The sequence below is a fragment of the Salvelinus fontinalis genome, chromosome 5 (assembly GCF_029448725.1).
Source record: "Salvelinus fontinalis isolate EN_2023a chromosome 5, ASM2944872v1, whole genome shotgun sequence".
NCBI lineage: Eukaryota > Metazoa > Chordata > Actinopteri > Salmoniformes > Salmonidae > Salvelinus > Salvelinus fontinalis.
Genome location: NC_074669.1, coordinates 6320642 through 6340813, shown reverse-complemented (window position 1 = coordinate 6340813; position 20172 = coordinate 6320642). Strand labels below are relative to the sequence as shown.

Here is a 20172-nt window from a genome sequence, read left to right as displayed (position 1 = left end):
GGTGTTCTTAACCTCGACGCAACGTGGAGTGCCTGGACATAGCCCTTAGCCGTGGTATATTGGCCATAAATCACAAACCCCCGAGGTGCCTTATTGCTATTATAAACGTAATTAGAGCAGTAAAAATAACATGTTTTGTCATATCCGTGGTTTAAACCATGGCTGTCAGACAATCAAGATTGAGGGCTTAAACCACCCAGTTTATAATATTCCTTAACTACTCAGTTAATACATAGCATAACTGCTTACCTGTCATTCTATTAATTTAGACGTTTTTTAAATAATCTACAGCCACTTTATTACTAGATTTCCCAACCGTGGTCACGTTTTCAATGCTAATCCTGTAGAATTCAGCAACGGCGCTGGTCCCATGTGTTTATTTTCAAAAGCTTCTGCATGGAATTATGTTGTCTTAACCTTTCCATCTTCAACCTGACCAGCGAGCTATGTCAGCTATGTATGAATAAAAACAAGCCATATTACAACCTGTGCGTTGTGATAATTGCGTTGTTTGCCCTATAACCTGTTAAATGCATATGGCTTGCCAACGTGACACAGCCTAAGGCTATAAGACACAGTGGTAGAACAAATTCAACCACACCTTTGTTTCAACACAAAACCGGAGAGCAACATCTGTCTGGTGGAGTCCACAAAGCATATTGCATGCAGCCAGGGGTAGAAAAAGTATCCAATTGTCATACTTAAGTAAAAGTAAAGATACCTTAATAGAAAATGACTCAAGTAAAAGTGAAAGTCACCCAGTAAAATACTACTTGAGTAAAAGTAGAAACGTATTTGGTTTTAAATATACTTAAGTATCAAAAGTAAATGTAATTGCTCAAATAAACTTAGGTATCTAAGGTAAAAGTCATTTAAAATTCCTTATATTATTAAGCAAACAGCATAATTTTCTTGTTTTTTAAATTTACGGATACAACATTTACAAACAAAGCATGTGTATTTAGTGAGTCCGCCAGAGGCAGTAGGGATGACCAGGGATGTTCTCTTGATAAGTGCGTGAATTAGATAATTTTCCTTTCCTGCTAAGCATTCAAAATGTAACGAATACTTTTGGGTGTCAGGGAAAATGTAGGGAGTAAAAAGTACATTATTTTCTTTAGGAATGTAGTGAAGTAAAAGTTGTCAAAAATATTAATAGTAAAGTACAGATACCACAAAAAACTACTTAATTAGTACTTTAAAGTAGTTTTACTTACTGTAAGTTCTTTACACCACTGCATGTAACTGACAGACATACAGCATGGTCAAGCAAGTTAATGTTTCCGACATTTTCGGGCTACTTGTAACGGTGTTCCTCTCTCTCTTCATAAGAAGAGGAGGTGTAGTGATCGAGCCAAGGCGCAGCGGGTTGTGAATACATGATTATTTATTAAATAAACAAAACAGACCAAACTAATACGAAAACGAACTATACTTGATATAACTAACAAAATAACAAAACGATGTAGACAGACCTGAACAAACGAACTTACAAATACACGAAGCACGCAGACACAGGAACAGACTACATAAACGCACGAACAAACCGAAACAATCCCGTATGGTGTAACATTGACACAGAAACAGGAGACAATCACCCACCAACAAACAGTGAGAACACCCTACCTAAATATGACTCTTAATTAGAGGAGAACGCAAAACACCTGCCTCTAAGAGCCATACCAGGCAACCAAAACCAACATAGAAACAGATAACATAGACTGCCCACCCAAAACACATGCCCTGACCTAAACACATACAAAAACAACATAAAACAGGTCAGGACCGTTACACTACTAAACAACTTAATTTAGAACACCCGAGAGTTACTGCAAGTTGCAAAGAAAACCGGAACTACCTCCACTATTCCAACACCATTTCAACATCATCAATTCACCTATACTTAGTCTACTAATACAGTAACAACTAAAAGATTCCAAAAACAATTTAGTCCAATCAACGTTAGCTAACTACAATGTGGCTGTCCATGGTACTGATTCCTGTGTGTGTGTGTACGTAAGTGGAAAAAACATGTAAACTCCCCCTACGGCCAATGCCATCCTCCTCTCTTTCATGTTAACGAAATGTTTTATGACTCTGGCATACAGTATACACTTTTAGTTTTTGTTGTCCTAGGCTACCTGGCTAAAATGCTTGCTGGCTAGCCTAACTTCCTTTCATGGACAACAATTAGCCAGCTAGTTAACATTAGCCTACTACTGTTACATCTAGCTACATATTGAACTTCCATTCTCTCAGGCCAGGGGTACAACAATGTATGAATTTATGGTTGGATCAGAATCGCTATTATAATCATTGGTCAGTATGGAGAATTAAGTAAAACCACAAGTCCAAATCCCTCTCTCTGTCCATGGCTAATTTAGGAAAGGAACAATTTTAGCTAGCTAGCTAGCCACCAGAGGTCAACATCTCAACGAGATGCAACAATTCAATTTATTTTCTGATAAATTACGTTTGGCTTGATGTGATTGGTGTGAAGCCAAATTCAAACTGGCTTCCCTTGACACTTAAAAATGTGGTGTGCCAGGACCATTTACAGTTGAGCTTACTCAGTTTAGCTCAACGCTGATTAGATATTATTGTATAAAAAAAATATCAAGGGAGGCCAAATGCGTGCTGGCTTCCCATGCATTCAATGCTACGGGCAGCAAAAAGATCATACTATTTTTGACCAGACAGCATCAGATAGATGGGCTACACATACAGAGGCACTGTTTCGCTCGATCGGATGCCTCTCCAGTGAGATACATTCAGCCTCTTGCGAATTGAAGGAAAATGATGAAACACAGAGACGAAAGGTCAATTAATAAAACATTTTTTGTTTTGTTTTGTTTGTCAATTTTTTGGGGAAACCTGGCTTCCCTTGGCATCCATGAATAGATGCCACTGATCTCATATGCTAACGTTAGCTAGCTGGCTAGATGGTTGTGGTCTTTTTGCTGCCTAGGCAGCGTAGCTACAATTCTTGAGCTGGTCCCATGGTTGATTCAGAGTGGTAGAACCTCCACATTATTGTGACGCTGTTGTCGTTACCTTCCCATCTTCAACCAAGTGGTAAACTATGAAAATTAATAGTTTATTTCAGTTGTACGGAATGATTGCCAAATAGATAAATTGCTATAATAGCAGGATTCAATTGTTCCGATGATAAAACCAGCAGAAATTGAAATAGTCTTGAAAAATGATGGCAGCAATCAGGACTAAGAGTAAACTCCGACATCCGCTTCACGGAGCAGTAAATCGGTGGCCAATAATGGTTGCAATTAAGATCACTGTGTGCGTAATTTTATCAGTATTAATGGTTTAACAAAAGATCAGATGGCGATAATCTGGTGGCCATCGATGGATTCAATTGGCCCCTAAATGTTTAATAAAGACATTTAATCACTTCAAATTTAACAAGACTGTAAAACACAAATTCTGAATAAAACGTTCCCATATATGTCTACATTCCATGATTATAAAATAATGTAATTTAGATATGGCCAGACTAAGGTTGAATTAATATTAAAAATATACAACTATGTGAGATGTTTTGCCACCATACAACATTACACCAGACCACTTCAGAAGTCAAGGAAGTGACCTCGTTTCTTCTTCCTGTGGTAGTCCCTCCTTTTCCTGTTCAGCCAAACGAGACTGTTCCTGTTCGCTCTGTCCTGGGTCAGCGTGGGGAAGGCTTGGCTGGGAAACACCTCCCTCAGCTTGGACAGGAAGAACACCTCGAGGTTACGACCTGCGTTGGCGACCTCAGAGTCCGGCTAGAGGTCAAGAGGTCAGATGTCATGAAGGGAGCTGCAGAGTTCAACTTTCAACACAATGAAGGAGAATTTATGTACAAAACAAAAAAATTAAATTGCTGTGTTCCTGGCTCCTATATGTCTATGGGAAAATCCCTATGGCTTATTGGCAAGAAAAAAAGATAAGCCTAGTTTTAGTTTTTGGAAATTGAATATTATCTTAACATTAACAATAACAAAATATTTTTTAAATAACAAAATAATGATTTAATTCATATGGATTTGACCTACGTAATTGAAAGTTGCACAGTTCCTGAACATGAGTAGAACGTCGTCCACAAACTGCTGGGCTGTGAAGTAGTGAAGAGTGTTCCTCTGGTCTAGCTTCTTCCTGATCACTGATAGGTCCATCGGCCTCTTAATGATCTGGTAGTAATGACGAGCCTGGAGCCCAATCACAGAGTCTATTTAATTTTTATCAAAACATAACGATAATATGGTGCGCGCCGAAGAGGATGGCTGATGTTTTACATGCTCCTGATCAATTGTGCTCTTTTGTTAGTATTTCTGCATTGTTTGTAACTTATTTGTTTACTTATTTTGTACATAACGTTTCTTCTACCATCTCTTATGACCAAAAATAACTTCTGGACATCAGAACAGCGATTACTCACAACGAACTGGAAGAAGCTTTTTCCTTTAACGAGTCCGACGAGAAGAATATACTGCTCTCCCGGGAACAGGCCCAAATCCCCGTCATTTGCGCGAAGAGACAACGGAGAAAGAGGACGGAGGATGGGCTGCCTTCTGAGAATCCGTAGGCGAGCGAGTAAACTCCCACTGCCTTCCGTTCTACTTGCTAACATGCAATTATTGGAAAATAAAATGTAGGACCCACCATTACCATTATCCTACCAATGGGACATTGACAACTGTTATATCTTATGTTTCACCGAGTCGTGGCTGGACGACGACACGGACAATACAGAGCTGGCGGGATTTTCCATGCACCGGCAGAACAGAGATGCTACGTCTGGTAAGATGAGGGGTGGGGTCGTGTGTCTTTTTGTCAATAACAGCTGGTGCGCAATGTCTAATATTAAAGAAGTCTCGAGGTATTGCTCACCTGAGGTAGAATACCTTATGACAAGCTGTAGACCACAATATCTTCCAAGAGAGTTGTCATCTATATTATTCGTAGCCGTGTATTTACCACCACAGACCGATGCTGGCACTAAGACCAGCACTCAACCAACTCTATAAGGCCATAAGCAAACAAGAAAATGCTAATCCAGAAGCGGGGGTCCTAGTGGCTGGGGACTTTAATGCAGGCAAACTTAAATCAGTTTTACAAACAATTTTACCAGCATGTCACATTTACTCCACACAGAGATGCATACAAAGCTCTCCCCCGTGCTCCATTTTGCAAATCTGACCTTAATTCTATCCTCCTGATTCCTGTTACAAGCAAAAACGAAATCAGGAAGTCAGATGACGCGGATGCTACGCTACAGGACTGTTATGCTAGCACAGAATGGAATATGTTCCGGGATTCATCCAATGGCATTGATGAGTATACCACCTCAGTCATCGGCTTCATCAATAAATGCATCGACGATGTCGTCCCCACAGTGACCGTACATACATATCCCAACCAGAAGCAATGGATTACAGGCAACATCCGCATCGAGCTAAAGTCTAGAGCTGCCGCTTTCAAGACTAATCCGGATGCTTATAATAAATCCTACTATGCCTTCAGACAAACCATCAAACAAGCAAAGCTTCAATACAGGATTAAGATTGAATCCTACTACACCGGCTCTGACGCTCGTCGGATATGGCAGGGCTTGAAAACTATTACGGACTACAAAGGGAAACCCAGACGCGAGCTGCCCAGTGACGCGAGCCTACCAGATGAGCTAAATGCCTTTTATGCTCGCTTCAAGGCAAGCAACACTGAAGCAGGCACTAGAACACCAGCTGTTCTGGATGACTGTGTGATAACGCTCTCAGTAGCCGATGTGAGCAAGACCTTTAAACAGGTTAACATTCACAAAGCCGCGGGGCCAGATGAATTACCAGGATGTGTTCTCAAAGCATGCATGGACCAACTAGCATGTGTCTACACTGACATTTTCAACCTCTCCCTGTCTGAGTCTGAAATATCTACATGTTTCAAGCACACCACCATAGTTCCTGTGCCCAAGGAAGCAAAGGTAACCTGCCTAAATGGTTACTGCCCCGTAGCAGTAACGTCGGTAGCCATGAAGTGCTTTGAAAGGCTGGCCATGGCTCACATCAATAGCATCCTCCCGGGAAACCCTAGACCAGGGCTGCCCAACCCTCTTCCTGGAGATCTACTGTCTTGTGGGTTCAGTCCAACCCTAATTTAACACAACCCTAATTTGACTCTACTAATTAGCTGCTCAACAAGACCTTAACTAGCTGAATCAGATATGCTAAATGAGGGTTGACTGAAAACCTATAGGACAGTAGATCTCCAGGAAGAGGGTTGGGCAGCCCATCCCTAGACCCACTCCCACTCCAATAGATCCACAGATGACGCAATCTCAAAATCGCACTCCACACTGCCCTTTCCCACCTGGACAAAAGGAACACCTATGTGAGAATGCTGTTCATTGACTACAGCTCAGCGGTCAACACCATAGTGCCCACGAAACTCATCACTAAGCTAAGGACCCTGGGACTAAACACCTCCCTCTGCAACTGGATCCTGGACTTCATGACGGGCTGCCCCCAGGTGGTAAGGGTGGGCAACAACACGTCTGCCACGCTGATCCTCAACACCGGTGCCCCTCAGGTGTGTGTACGTAGGCTTCTCCTGTACTCCCTGTTCGCCCATGACTGCATGGCAAAACTTGACTCCAACACCATCATTAAGTTTGCTGACGACACAACAGTGATCACCGACAACGATGAGACAGCCTTTAGGGAGGAGGTCAGAGAACTGGCAGTGTAGTGCCAGGACAACAACCTCTCCCTCAATGTGAGCAAGACAAAGGAGCTGGTTGTGATGTACTGGGCCTTACGCACTACCCTCTGTAGTGCCTTGCGGTCGGAAGCCGAGCAGTTGCCATAACAGGCAGTGACGCAACCAGTCAGGATGCTCTCGATGGTGCAGTTGTAGAACCTTTTGAGAATCTGAGGGCCCATGCCAAATCTTTTCATCTCCTCAGGGGAAATTGGTTTTGTCGTGCCCTCTTTACGACTGTCTTGGTGTGCTTGGACCATGTTAGTTTGTTGGAGATTTGTTGGAGATGTGGACACCAAGGAACATGAAGCTCTCAACCTGCTCCACCACAGCCCCGCCGATGAGAATGGGGCGTGCTCGGTCCTCCTTTTACTGCAGTCCACAATCATCTCCTTTGTCCTGATCACGTTGAGGGAGAGGTTATTGTCCTGGCACCACACGGCCAGGTCTCTGACCTCCTTCCTATAGGCTGTCTCGTCATTGTCGGTTGTTTCATCGGCAAACTTAATGATGGCGTTGGAGTTGTGCCTGGCCGTGCAGTTATAAGTGAACAGGAAGTACAGGAGAGGACCGAGTACACACACCTGAGGGGCGCCAGTGTTGAGGATCAGCATGGTGGATTTGTTGTTACCTACCCTTACCACCTGGGGGCAGCCCGTCATGAAGTCCAGGATCCAGTTGCAAAGGGAGGTGTTTAGTCCCAGGGTCCTTAGCTTATTGAAGAGCTTTGAGGGAACTATGGTGATGAACGCTGAGCTGTAGTCAATGAATAGCATTCTCATATAGGTGTTCCTTTTGTCCAGGTGGAAAAGAGCAGTGTGGAGTGCAATAGAGATTGCATTATCTGTGGATCTGTTAGGGCGGTATGCAAATCAGAGTGAGTCTAAGGTTTCTGGGATAATGGGATAATGGTGTTGATGTGAGTCATGACCAGCCTTTCAAAGCACTTCATGGCTACAGTGAGTGTTACGGGTCGGTAGTCATTTAGGCAGGTTACCTTAGTGTTCTTAGGTACAGGGACTATGGTGGTCTGCTTGAAACATGTTGGTATTACAGACTCAGTCAGGGACAGTCTGAAAATGTCAGTGAAGACACTTGCCAGTTGGTCAGCGCATGCTCACAGTACACATCCTGGTAATCTGTCTGGACCTGTGGCCTTGTGAATGTTGACCTGTTTAAAGGTCTTACTCACTTCAGCTGCGAAGTGTGATCACACAGTCGTCCGTAACAGCTGGTGCTCTCATGCATGTTTCAGTGTTATTTGCCTCGAAGCGAGCATAGAAGTGGTTTAGCTCGTCTGGTAGGCTCGTGTCACTGAGCAGCTCTCGGCTGTGCTGGTCGACTGTAATGGTTTGCAAGCCCAGCCACATCCGACGAGCGTTGGAGCCGGTGTAGTACGATTCAATCTTAGTCCTGTATTGATGCTTTGCCTGTTTGATGGTTCGTCGGAGGGCATGGCGGGATTTCTTATAAGCTTCTGGGTTAGAGTCCCACTCCTTGAAAGCGGCAGCTTTAGCTTTTAGCTCAGTGCGGATGTTGCCTGTAACCCATAGCTTCTGGTTGGGGTATGTAATTACACTCCATGTAAAAGCCCAGCCATTTAATGGGTATTTACCAATGTTTCGGCATCACTGTGCCTTCCTCAGGGTGAGCAAGAGTGGGGACGATGTCATCAATGCACTTATTGATTAAGCCAATGACTGATGTGGTGTAATCAACGCCATCGGAAGAATCCCGGAACATATTCCAGTCTGTGCTAGCAAAACAGTCCTGTAGCTTAGCATCTGCTTCATCTGACAACTTTTTTAATTGACCGAGTCACTGGTGCTTCCTGGTTTAATTTTAGCTTGTAAGCAGGAATCAGGAGGATAGAATTATGGTCAGAATTGCCAAATGGAGGGCGAGGGAGAGCTTTGTACGTGTCTCTGTGTGTGGAGTAAAGGTGGTCTCGAGTTTTTTTCTTCTCTGGTTGCACATTTAACATGCTGATAGAAATTTGGTGAAACCAGATTTAAGTTTCCCTGCATTAAAGTCCCTCGCCACTAGGAGCGTCGCCTCTGGATGAGCGTTTTCCTGTTTGCTTATGGCGGAATACAGCTCATTGAGTGCGGTCTTAGTTACAACATCGGTCTGTGGTGGTATTTATTTATTTCACCTTTATTTAATCAGGTAGGCCAGTTGAGAACAAGTTCTCATTTACAACTGTAACCTGGTATGTAGACAGCTACGAAAAATACGGATGAAAACTCTAGATAGATAGTGTGGTCTACAGCTTATCATGAGATAATTTACCTCAGGCGAGCAAAACCTTGACTTACTTAGATATTGTGCACCCGCTGTTTACATATATGCCTAGTCCGCCACCCCCTTGTCTTACCAAACGCCGCAGTTCTATCCTGCCGATACAGCGTATAGCCAGCCAGCTGTATGTTGATAATGTCGTCATTCAGCCACGACTCCGTGAAGCATAAGGTATTAACGTTATTGATGTCCAGTTGGTAGTTTAATCTTCCTCGTAGGTTGTCGATTTTATTTTCCAATGATTGGAAGTTAGCTAGAAGAACAGAAGGCAGGGGGCGTTTATTCGATCGCCTTCGGATTCTCAGAAGGCAGCCCGACCTCTGTCCTTTTTCTCCGTCGTCTCTTCACGCAAATGACGGGGATTTGGGCCTGTTCCTGGGAAAGCAGTTTATCGCTCACGTCGGGCTCGTTAAAGGAAAAAAAAGCTTCTGCCAGTCCGCGGTGAGTAATCGCTGTTCTAATGTCCATTAGTTATTTTCAGTCATAAGAGACGGTAGCAGCAACATTATGTACAAAACAAGTTAAAAAATAAGTTTAACAACGCAAAAAAAATGAACCTAAAAATACAATCCGTTAGGAGCATGTAAAACTTCAGCCATCTTCTCCGGCGCTGTCTTCTTTTTTTCTCTACTACATTCCTAAATAAAATAATGTACTTTTCACTACTTACATTTTCCCTGACACCCAAAAGTATTCGTTACATTTTGAATGCTTAGCAGGACAGGAAAATTGTCTAATTCACGCACTTATCAAGAGAACATCCCTGGTCATCCCTACTGCCTCTGGCAGACTCACTAAACACAAATGCTTCGTTTGTAAATTATGTCAGACTGTTGAAGAGTGCCCCTGGCTATCCATAAAAAAAATGAAAACAAGTAATTCGTGCCATCTGGGTTGCTTAATATAAGGAATTTGATATGATTTATACTTTTACTTTTGACTCTTAAGTATATTTCAGCAATTACATTTACTTTTGATACTTAAGTATATTTCAAACCAAATACTTTTAGACTTTTACTCAAGTAGTATTTTACTGGGTGACTTTCACTTTTACTTGAGACATTTTCTATTAAGGCATCTTTACTTTTACTCAAGTATGACAATTGGGTACTTTTTCCACCACTGAATAGAGGAAGATATGTCAATAGACTTGGAGGAAGATGATTGGTGCCTTATTACCAGTGGGCTGACAGGCTCCTGGAATGGAGCACTGAGGACGTGGCTGGACAACAGAAGAGTCAGCTTCTCACACCTCTGCAAAGAAAGAGATACACATAACTAAAATCATACTGAACCCCACTATTCCCTTCATTAAACCATGATAGTTCCCTATCCTAAACAGACACTGTAGCTGGCTCTTACATACTCTCCTTTAACGTATGTTGGTGATGTGCTGTAAATCTGTCTATGCGAATACTTGTATGCTTGACTGCTGTATGACATGGAAAGAATGTCCTAATGGATACAGTGAAGATCATCATCATCATCATAACACACTCTTTGGTCCAGGCTTGACAGTGTGTATGGTGTGCCTGCCCCCTGGTGGTCTGTCGAGGGATGTATGGTCTCACAGTCATAGCCCACCCCAGGGTCTTGGTCACTCCGGCACAATGTGCACACCCAGTCGCCCCTGTGGGACAGAGAGAGAGGGTCAGATTCATATTTGTCCCATTTCCTCAGCTAATCCAGAGGCTTTCAGTATTACATAAACTGTCAATATGGTTTTTGGTTACAGAACACATATTGTTGCCCTGTGAACATTGTCAACAATGCCAACTCAAGACCGGTTTAGTTTTGCACTACAGCAGGGCCGGGGTTATGGGCGGGCCTTAGGGGGCCTGGCCCGCCCTACCGTACCTCTGTGCCAGTCCAAATAAAATATTGATCATGTATTGGACAGAGATGCACGCCGACAGAAAGATGCATCAATCGAGAGTTTCAGCAGAGCGGACGAGGTGAAGCGAGAGGGCTCACTCTCGCCAAAATCTGCCCAGAATAAACCCAATGAGTTTCTTTGGGAATTATATCCAGACCCAGGGGCGCAACTTTGGTTTTAGAAGTGGGGGGGGACAAATTATTATTATTTTATTTTTCTATCCAGTTGGATAAACACTCCAAACAGCCTACCCGACCACTCGGAGGCATCCGCATGGTCCTAAAGCACACTGTTGCTTCGTTTTGTATCACATTCCAATGATAAAGCTGGGTGGGGGACAAAAATGCAATTTCCGAACGTTGGGTGGACATGTGAAAGTTGCACTCCTGTGCAGACCTAAGCTTGTCGCCTGCCTTCCCGTCTTTGGCACAACGACTCCCATTGTTAGGGCGGAGACATGAGCATCTTGTCATTATATACAGATCTCTGGTTTCAGCCTCTTGCGAATTGGAAAGGAAAATTGGCTAGTGTACTGTAAGGATGCTGGCTTCCCCAAAATTAAATTGATGTTTGGCCAAAATTATAGAATTACTACTCCTGTCTAAATAAAAACATAAAAAATACTTCACCAGAGAGCATGACTTAGCCACAGAGGATCATTAGCTGATTTTCCCCCAAAAATGTGTGGATTGTTTCAAATCCTAAATGTGTAGGTCAATACCTATTTGGAAATCCTGCAATTTGGGCGGCACGTATGGCAATATGATTAGCTGATTGAGTTGAGGCTGTGAGTGAAAAGCATCTAAAATATGTGTGAAGATAATGTGTCTTGTGTATCATTAAAATGTTGCAACAAGAAGGAGGTGTGGCAAAGATATGGTGCGTCTCTCTCCAGAATGCGCTCAGCTGTCTCCCACCAATTCTTTCCCGTTCATTGTGTGAATTTTTTGCCCTTTGATGGTTTCTTTTTCATAAATTCCCCATTACATGTCACCAGTAGGTCTAGTAAATGTACCCTTAATCCCTCTTCATTTGGTTACACGCATTTCTGTTAATGCATGTGTTAATTAGTCATTTACCATTCTCATTCTCGGAGTGGAAATGTTATTTGCAGAGTTCACAACGATTATGAGTTTTGTTAATCATTTCTTTGGAGTTTTCCATGAGCAATGAGTCTGGTTTCTCTGTCCTGATAACATTGAGGGAACGAGCACGACTGAGCATGCATAGAAGTAACTGCCTTGTTTAGGGGCAGAAAGACAGATTTTTAGCTTGTTGGCTCGGGGATTCGTTCTTGCAACCTTTCGGTTATTAGTCCAACGCTCTAACCACTAGGCTACCTGCCGCCTCTACACTCTAACCACTAGGCTACCTGCCGCCTCTACACTCTAACCACTAGGCTACCTGCCGCCTCTACACTCTAACCACTAGGCTACCTGCCGCCTCTACACTCTAACCACTAGGCTACCTGCCGCCCCAAAGAGGAGAAAGGCCAGTGCTTGTTGCGCACCGCAACATCACCCACCTTGCAATCTAAACAGGAGGCAGTCAACATTTTAAAACTATTCAACCATAAACGTAATTGTTTAAAACCTGGACTTGTCATTTTACGAGGTATATTTTACCGTGTTCCGACCATAAGAATGTTAAAGGGATTATTTTATAATCACTTCCTCATATGCCATTGAAACCTGTACTTGTCTCATGTTCTCAACTTTATTTCATATTAACAACCCATGGGATGCACTTATTTTGGAACATTCCCACGTATAGCCTACTGCTGCGCTTATAATGTGAAGAAATAGCCTAATAGTTTATCAACATTTTAAACTAAACATTCTGATCTGTTGGATCATTCTCATTGCTTTAAAAACATTTTTAGATGTCTGGTCTTAACATATCACCTCCACCACTAATAAGCTGAGATTCTCAGTCATTTTTTCTTCGGACTCACACAAGTCAACAAAGTATTAAAAACATTTTTTTTTTTACATCCATTACAAATGATAGTTCCTCCGTATTGGAAAAATCTTTCTTACACTCCCGGCCTCGATAATCACCAAGCGTCGGTGTGAAAGAGCAAACCACCCCTTCAAATTAGTGGATTCAGCTATTTCAGCAAAACCTGTTGCTGACAGGTGTATAAAATCAAGCACACAGCCATGCAATCTCCATAGACAAACATTGGCAGTTGAATGGCCGATACTGAAGAGCTCAGTGACTGTCAATGTGGCACTGTCATAGGATGCCACCTTTACAACAAGTCAGTTCATCAAATTTCTGCCCTGCTAGAGCTGCTCCAGTCAACTGTTGTTATTGTGAAGTGGAAATGTCTAGGAGCAACAATGGCTCAGCCGCAAAGTGGTAGGTCACACAAGCTCACAGAACGGGACCGCGAGTGCAGAAGTGCAGAGCACGTAAAAAAATGTTTGCAACACTCACTACCGACTTCCAAACTGCCTCTGGAAGCAACATTAGCACAATAACTGTTCGTCGGGAGCTTCATGAAATGGGTTTCCATGGCCAAGCAGCCACACACAAGCCTAAGATCACCATGTGCAATGACGATCATCTTCTTGAGGGGTGTAAAGCTCGCCACCATTGGACTCTGGAGGAGTGAAAACACGTTCTCTGGAGTGATGAATAATGCTTCACCCTCTGGCAGTCCAACGGACAAATCTGGGTTTGGCGAATGCCAGGAGAACGCTAGGAGGAATAATGTTCTGGGGCTGTTTTTCATGGCTAGGCCCCTTAGATCCAGTGAAGGGAAATCTTAACACTACAGCATACAATGACATTCTAGACGATTCTGGGCTTTCAACTTTGTGGCAACAGTTTGGGAAAGGCCCTTTCCCGTTTCAGCATGACAATGCCCCCGTGCACAAAGTGAGGTTTGTTGAGATCAGTGTGGAAGAACTTGACTGGCCTGCACAGAGCCTTGACCTCAACCCCATCGAACACCTTTTGAATGAATTGGAATGCCGACTGGGAGCCAGGCCTAATTGCCCAACATCAGTGTCCGACCTCACTAATGCTCTTTTGGCTGAATGGAAGCAAGTCCCCTCAGCAATGTTCCAGCATCTAGTGGAAAGTCTTCCCAGAAGAGTGGAGGCTGTTATAGCAGCAAAGGCAGGACTAACTCCATATTAATGCCCATGATTTTGGAATGAGATGTTGGACGAGCAGGGGTCGACATACTATTGGTCAGGTAGTGTATGATGATCTGATTATCCCTATATCCAGTGGAAACGTCATTAAAAAAAACTTCCTGTCTCGAGCTCACTGGTGCAGGAAACTATAATTAAGAGCCCGGAAAAGGCTAGTTGATGCAATGTTGCAAGTTCGTTATCGACAGCTTCTTCAGGCAGAACCTGTGATGATTTGATACAATGTTGAACTTCACTAGCAATCGCTCAAGTCAAGACAGATAGAAAGGGAGGCAGACAGGCAGAAAAGAGAGACGAATGTGATTGAAACGTTATAGGCCTACTGCTGCATTGGCCAATAGGCTATCTCTGAGTTCTATGTGCTTATTTCTTTAACCGCCAATGGATCACAGAGTATCAATGTGTCCATATGGCAGAGGCTAGTGCTCTCGCCATAGTTACATTTGAACTTTTATATTTTTATAATTTTACTTTAGATGTTTATGATTAACTATGTGACAATTATTTTGAGAAACGAAAACGTTCTTATTAAAATTAAACTGTTCTATGGAAATGTGCATATAAAATAATCATAACTGCCACGCAGATGGGTAGAAAAGGTCAATTGTAAGCTTGCCCAAACTTGAAACTCACCAACTACCTATAGTCTTTACTATAACAGCCATTCAAAAATGCATGCACGCACGTGCACACATGGGGGGTTCCGTGAAAAAACAAGCCCACCTATGGAAATCAAAGGCACATCCAACTGATTCGTTTTGGCGCCGGGTCTACGGTACAGTATAATAAACATTTTCCTGAAATTGTATCTCCACATCTAAAATGTGCGGGATACACAAAAATTCAAAGGATGTGAAACTCTATTTGGAAAAATGTTTAGAAGAAATCATTATAAAACGTTCATAAACACCGACAATGGCATCTTAATACATACAGCGGGGAGCTTCGGAGGGGTGGTATGTGGCAGGAGAGGTGGTAGACCTTAGGGCAGCCATCGCAGCACAGCAAGTCACCCCCATTGGAGCACACCGCACAGAAATCCTCACTCTCCATCCCTGCTGCCCCTTTCTCGTTCTCAGGCTGCTCCTGGGACACTATAGACCCATCGATAGGTGTGCACTGCCCCACATGACCCCCCTCGCTGTCCTCTCCATCTGCAGGCTCCCAATCAGATTCCAGTTTTGTTTCTGATTCCGACTTTGGGTCTAACTCCATTGACAGATTCAGCTCTGACTTTGGCTCCAGGTCTGATTCCATTTCCAGTGAATCTGAGCCAGATTTCAGACCTGGAACCAATTCAGACTCACATTCAGACTCCAAGTCGAGTACTAGATCTGATTCTGGTGCTTTTCCTATAGGGGGCAATGGAGGTGCAGGTCTCTCCTGAGGGTGTGGTGGTTCAGTCCAGAGGGGCCCCTGTATTTGTGTTGGCTCCATCCCTGAGGCCCCTGGTTCTGATCCAGATGACTCTTCTCTGTTTGTTGAACTCTGCTGGAAATCCAGACTGGACCCTGTCTTCAAATAGAAGACAGAGAGGAATCTAAAGTCACATTTCTAGAATTGGCCAATAAACACATTACTCTATGTAGAACAGGGACAGGTCAGCTTGGTTGATGGGCGTGGAGGAAAGCCATTTCAAACGGTGAATCCCAGGCAATTACCGTAACTGTGTAACCTCTCTAACCCAGTGTGATTCGAGGTGGCCGAATCCTAATTTGAGAAACATCCATTCATGCAACTCTCATTGACATTAAACCCTGATTTAGGAATGAAACGTCTGACTCGTCTAATAGAGTAGGACTTTTTAAAGCACTAATGTATTTGTAGCACTGTATCATAACATGAGAAAATATGTGGGGAACCAGGTGAATCTGTAGAGGTAGATACAGGGCCATTCTTTGCGTCTTTACCATAATGACTTTGACCGCATGGGCAGCACCATTGAGGGCAATTTTAAAGTAGACAATTACTTATTTTTCAACTTCTAGGAGTTTGTTGGCAGTCGGTAAACAAACTGAAAATGGTAAATACTGCCATCTGGAGTGTGCTGTCAGAACAGGCATAAAGCCAAGGTTGGTGATTTACTTCCACATGCAGTGAATGGAATGTTTGCTCAGGGCTATAATTCATTGGCTGTTCCCTCCTGCTGACTTGTATGTAATTCTATGATCACTTGTTTACCCATAGGAAGTACCACCCAGTTGACTGTTTCAAAATGTTGAAAGTACTCAATGGCACTGCAGGTCTTGTTGCTAGCAAATTACCAGTCCCTTTCATCATCACCAATGGTAACATTTCATGGTAAAGCATGCAGGCTTTGTGGCAAGTGCGCCCTCTATCCAACTCTATGGTCTGTACCTGTTGGACATGCTCCTCTGGGGTAATGACTGCCGGCAGAGGCGCCGCAGCGTCCTCAGTCAGCAACTCTGAGTGTGGTTGGCGTAACAATGACACCAAAGACACCAGTGGCGGTACCATTGACAGGGCAACTGACTGTCCGGGGTCAAGTTTGATCCTCAGACGCTCCAGACGCACAGTGGCTACACAGGAACTGCCCAGAATCCTCTGGGACTCTGGATGGATCCTGAGGATATGGAAAATGGCCTTAGTCTACGAGGTCCTGTCTTAAACATAATATGCTACAAAATAACACTGGCCAATTTGCTCTGTAGTTATTTGAATATGTTGATATTACAAGACCAATGTATTAATTTGATGCCAATGTATTGTAACGACCCTGGGTTTATAAGCGCGGAAATCGACTCTGCCGTTCGAGCATGCTTTTGCGGCACAGTCGATAGCGCGATGGACTTCGGGCTAGAAGGTTGAGGGTTCGAGACCTGCTCCCTGCTGTTTCATTACAGTATTAAAAAAGTAAATTGAAATATCTGTCAGTTTCGCTTTAAGTTTCTGCTTGTCTCAAACAGGTCTCGTTGATATGTATGTTGCTAGCAAATTACCAGTCCCTTATGTAATATTTCATCTGCATTCACTTCACTGTCTTGAATATCCTGTTTTGGTTTATACGGTGTCCATATTAGGACAATCACATCGATGGAAGTTGTTGGTTCTGTCCTAAAATGGACACCGTAGGTCTGAGCGAACACACAAGATTGAGCATTACTATCCAAGGGATGTCATTATTTTCTGAAACTGACTTGGCCTACCTGATTCTCTCCAGTGAAGCTGCTGTGGTTCTGTCTTTCCCATCAGCCTCTCTGTTCTTCCCACTATGGACCCATACTGAGGAGAGAAGTAGTACATTTATGAGAGCAGCAACTTTGGCATACCACTGTATTTAATTCCTTTATGATATCTTAGGGTACAACCATGAGAACTCTGTATGACGGGCTCTGTCTGACAGACTGTCAAAGGAGCAATGTTTGGGTCAGGGTGATTTTGACGCTGCTGAGAGGATGAGGGGGACATCTTGGCTTTGCAGATAAATGTCCAACCTGGCCCCATTTCTATCCCACAGGGCTGAATAGTGCCAGGCTACAGGGAGGCAGACAAAGATGGACCAGTATAATTAGAGTAAGATAAACACTTCAACTTCCTGTCAACCTAATTGGTGTAACACTTTCGTTCAAAGTCCATGCAAAAAACACATGAAAAGGCCATCTCTCACTTTCTCTCCAATTCTTTATTTCTTCCGATTCTTTATTTCCCCCTCTGCCCCTTTCTAGATCTTCATTGCTCTAGGTTCTTATCTCTACCACTTTCTCACTCTCTCTTTTACACCCACCCCCTTTCCCGTATTACCTGCTGTGTTGTCTGCCTCAGTGCCCCTGCTGTGGTTACCAGGTTTGGGCCAGTAGTCTCACTCTTCCCAGTGGGCTGTCTCTCCGGTGCTGTCGATGTCACCTGTTTGGCCATGGAGCGCTGGAATCCCCGCGGCAACAAGGTCGCCCGCCTTTGGGGCATGTTGCCATGGCGCCTGCGGGCCGCCGCTGCCATCGCCAGCGAACTGGATCCCTGGGTGTTAGATAGACACATGACCAACTCACTACATCTCTACCGCTATAGGCCAGGTAACAATAGTCTTATATCCCTACAGCCATAGGCCAGTTTACCGTAGCAAAACAAATGTCCCAATGGTATGCCATAACGAAAGATGCCCTGAATCTACATAAGCACAGAACGATGCCCCGGACTATGCACTAAATCTACATAAACACCATAACGAAAGATGCCCTGAAAGAAGCCCTGAATCTACATAAACACCATAACGAAAGATGCCCTGAAAGAAGCCCTGAATCTACATAAACACCATAACGAAAGAAGCCCTGAATCTACATAAACACCATAACGAAAGATGCCCTGAAAGAAGCCCTGAATCTACATAAACACCATAACGAAAGAAGCCCTAAATCTACATAAACACCATAACGAAAGATGCCCTGAACAGGCACTGCATCTACATTAACAAAACCACCAGGTGCTGATTGTAGTCGACAGCAAAACGATAATTTATGACATCCAGCGAACATTACCACGTTACCACGACAGAATGCACGGACGTCTACAGTAAAACATATTTTTATAGCGATTCACTATAGTGACAGCAGAATAACACTTACCTCTACAATGTCCCAATAGTGCAACAATAAACTTTTCTAAGCAACGAATATGGGTGTGTGACTACAGAAGAACTGTGTTTCTGACCTAATGAGAAGAGTGGTAGTAATTTTCCTTTTCTCCGGGACAGTGGAAGACGGGATGAGATAGATTGATGTTGATGGATGAAGAGAGGAAAGAAGCAAAGAGATGACGGTAGAGTATCACGGTGGTCCTCCCTGATTGGAGGAACGTTTGACGCAAAATTTGTCCCTACACGCGTCCTCTCCCCCCTGGCATCTCATTAGTACCTGGATTGTATTCATTAAGTTGTATCCACACCTTTGAAAAACATTTCGCAACAGAAAACAAAAACAAGTGTTCCTAATTGGTTCAGGCAGTAGCTCACTATTTTTCTTGCATTTTGTGCCTAATGAACACAACCCTGGTTTTGTACATGTGAGTTTGCAGTGCACTGCAAAGTGTTCCATATTAATCCACCTACACGTCAGAGAGTGGTAGGGGTGTAGATTGAAAAGCATGTCCCAAGCTTGGTTGTAATGTGTTAAAATGTGAAAAGCTGGACAATCAAATCTTCAAGCTGCTGTCACCATTATTGATGATGAAGCATACACATGCAATCTATACTTACGCTCTTTAAAGCTTGTGGGTGGGTACCTACATGTTAACTTGGACACAAACAGCAGTATCTGGTCTTAGACTTGGTCTTGCTGTCTCTGTGCTGGAAGTTTAATCAACTGGAACTCCTGCTGTTCCTCTGTGTGGCCTGTGCTTGACGTCGTCTGACTCGAAGGGCCTTGTGCACCGTCATGTGCTTCAGCTGGCCAAATCGACCCAACCCCAACCCAGCTCTGTCTGCTGCCTTGAGTACCATCCCATGTCCATCTGTCCCTGGCTGCCTGGTAGCCTCTGGACCAGGGGTTGGTGAGGAGACCACAGCAAATGTTCTGGTGTGATCTATAGAAGGCCTGGAGAAGAGCCACTACATGGCCATCTTAGAGTGAAGTCTGGTCCACAGGGTCCGGGGATGATTCTAGACCTGTTCCTGTGGGTTCTGCTGAGAGTTTGGATCTGGGTGTGACTGATCTGACTGATTCTGGATCTGTGATGTGTCCTCATATCAGGAAAAGCAACCCTGTTGAGGATAGAGCAGGGAACCATAGCTCTGATTCAAGAGGGCAGTGGAAGCCAAAGAGGAGATTGCCTGAGGCTTTGGGAGACACTGCTACGAAAGAGACACTGCTACACTCCTCAAAAACCTGCCGGTTTTCTCCCTCAGTGACCAGATAACCTCAATGTAGACAAATCAAATGAGCTTTTAACCCAAAATGGCCTGTCGTGATGAAAATACATTACTTTTGGATATACAGTGTACAGAATATTAAGAACATGGGGCATGGACTCTACAAGGTGTTGAAAGCGTTCCACAGGGATGCTGTGACATTCCATGTCTCAAGACTTAAAAATCCTTCATTAACCTGTCTCCTCCCCTTCATT

The 20172-nt window shown here is 43.6% G+C and overlaps 1 protein-coding gene across 2 annotated transcripts; it reads right to left on the bottom strand.

Annotated features, from left to right (window-relative positions):
* Positions 1 to 1369: 1369 nt before the first annotated feature.
* LOC129854982 (tripartite motif-containing protein 66-like) lies at positions 1370 to 18877 on the bottom strand. 2 transcript variants are annotated; one of them, XM_055922200.1, is made up of 10 exons: positions 18678 to 18877; positions 17860 to 18072; positions 17427 to 17592; positions 17265 to 17340; positions 16456 to 16681; positions 15032 to 15612; positions 10552 to 10684; positions 10234 to 10308; positions 4053 to 4205; positions 1370 to 3782 (listed from the first exon to the last, which is right to left on the bottom strand). In XM_055922200.1, exons 2-10 carry the CDS (start codon positions 18052 to 18054, stop codon positions 3588 to 3590), a joined length of 1800 nt encoding a protein of 599 aa, XP_055778175.1. In that variant the 5' UTR covers positions 18055 to 18072; positions 18678 to 18877; the 3' UTR covers positions 1370 to 3587. The 2 variants fall into 2 exon arrangements, with proteins under 2 accessions (XP_055778175.1, XP_055778176.1); XM_055922201.1 differs by having other exon boundaries at positions 18763 to 18868.
* Between the last annotated feature and the right edge of the window lie 1295 nt (positions 18878 to 20172).

Excerpts from the sequence above, each read along its gene's own strand:
- LOC129854982 (XM_055922200.1), bottom strand. The coding sequence starts at position 18,054 with ATGGCAGCGGCGGCCCGCAGGCGCCATGGCAACATGCCCCAAAGGCGG. Across the intron at positions 17,593-17,859 it reads TGAGGCAGACAACACAGCAG|CCTGGCACTATTCAGCCCTG; the intron begins GTAATACGGGAA and ends GCCTCCCTGTAG. Across the intron at positions 15,613-16,455 it reads CAGAGGAGCATGTCCAACAG|ACAGGGTCCAGTCTGGATTT; the intron begins GTACAGACCATA and ends TTCTATTTGAAG.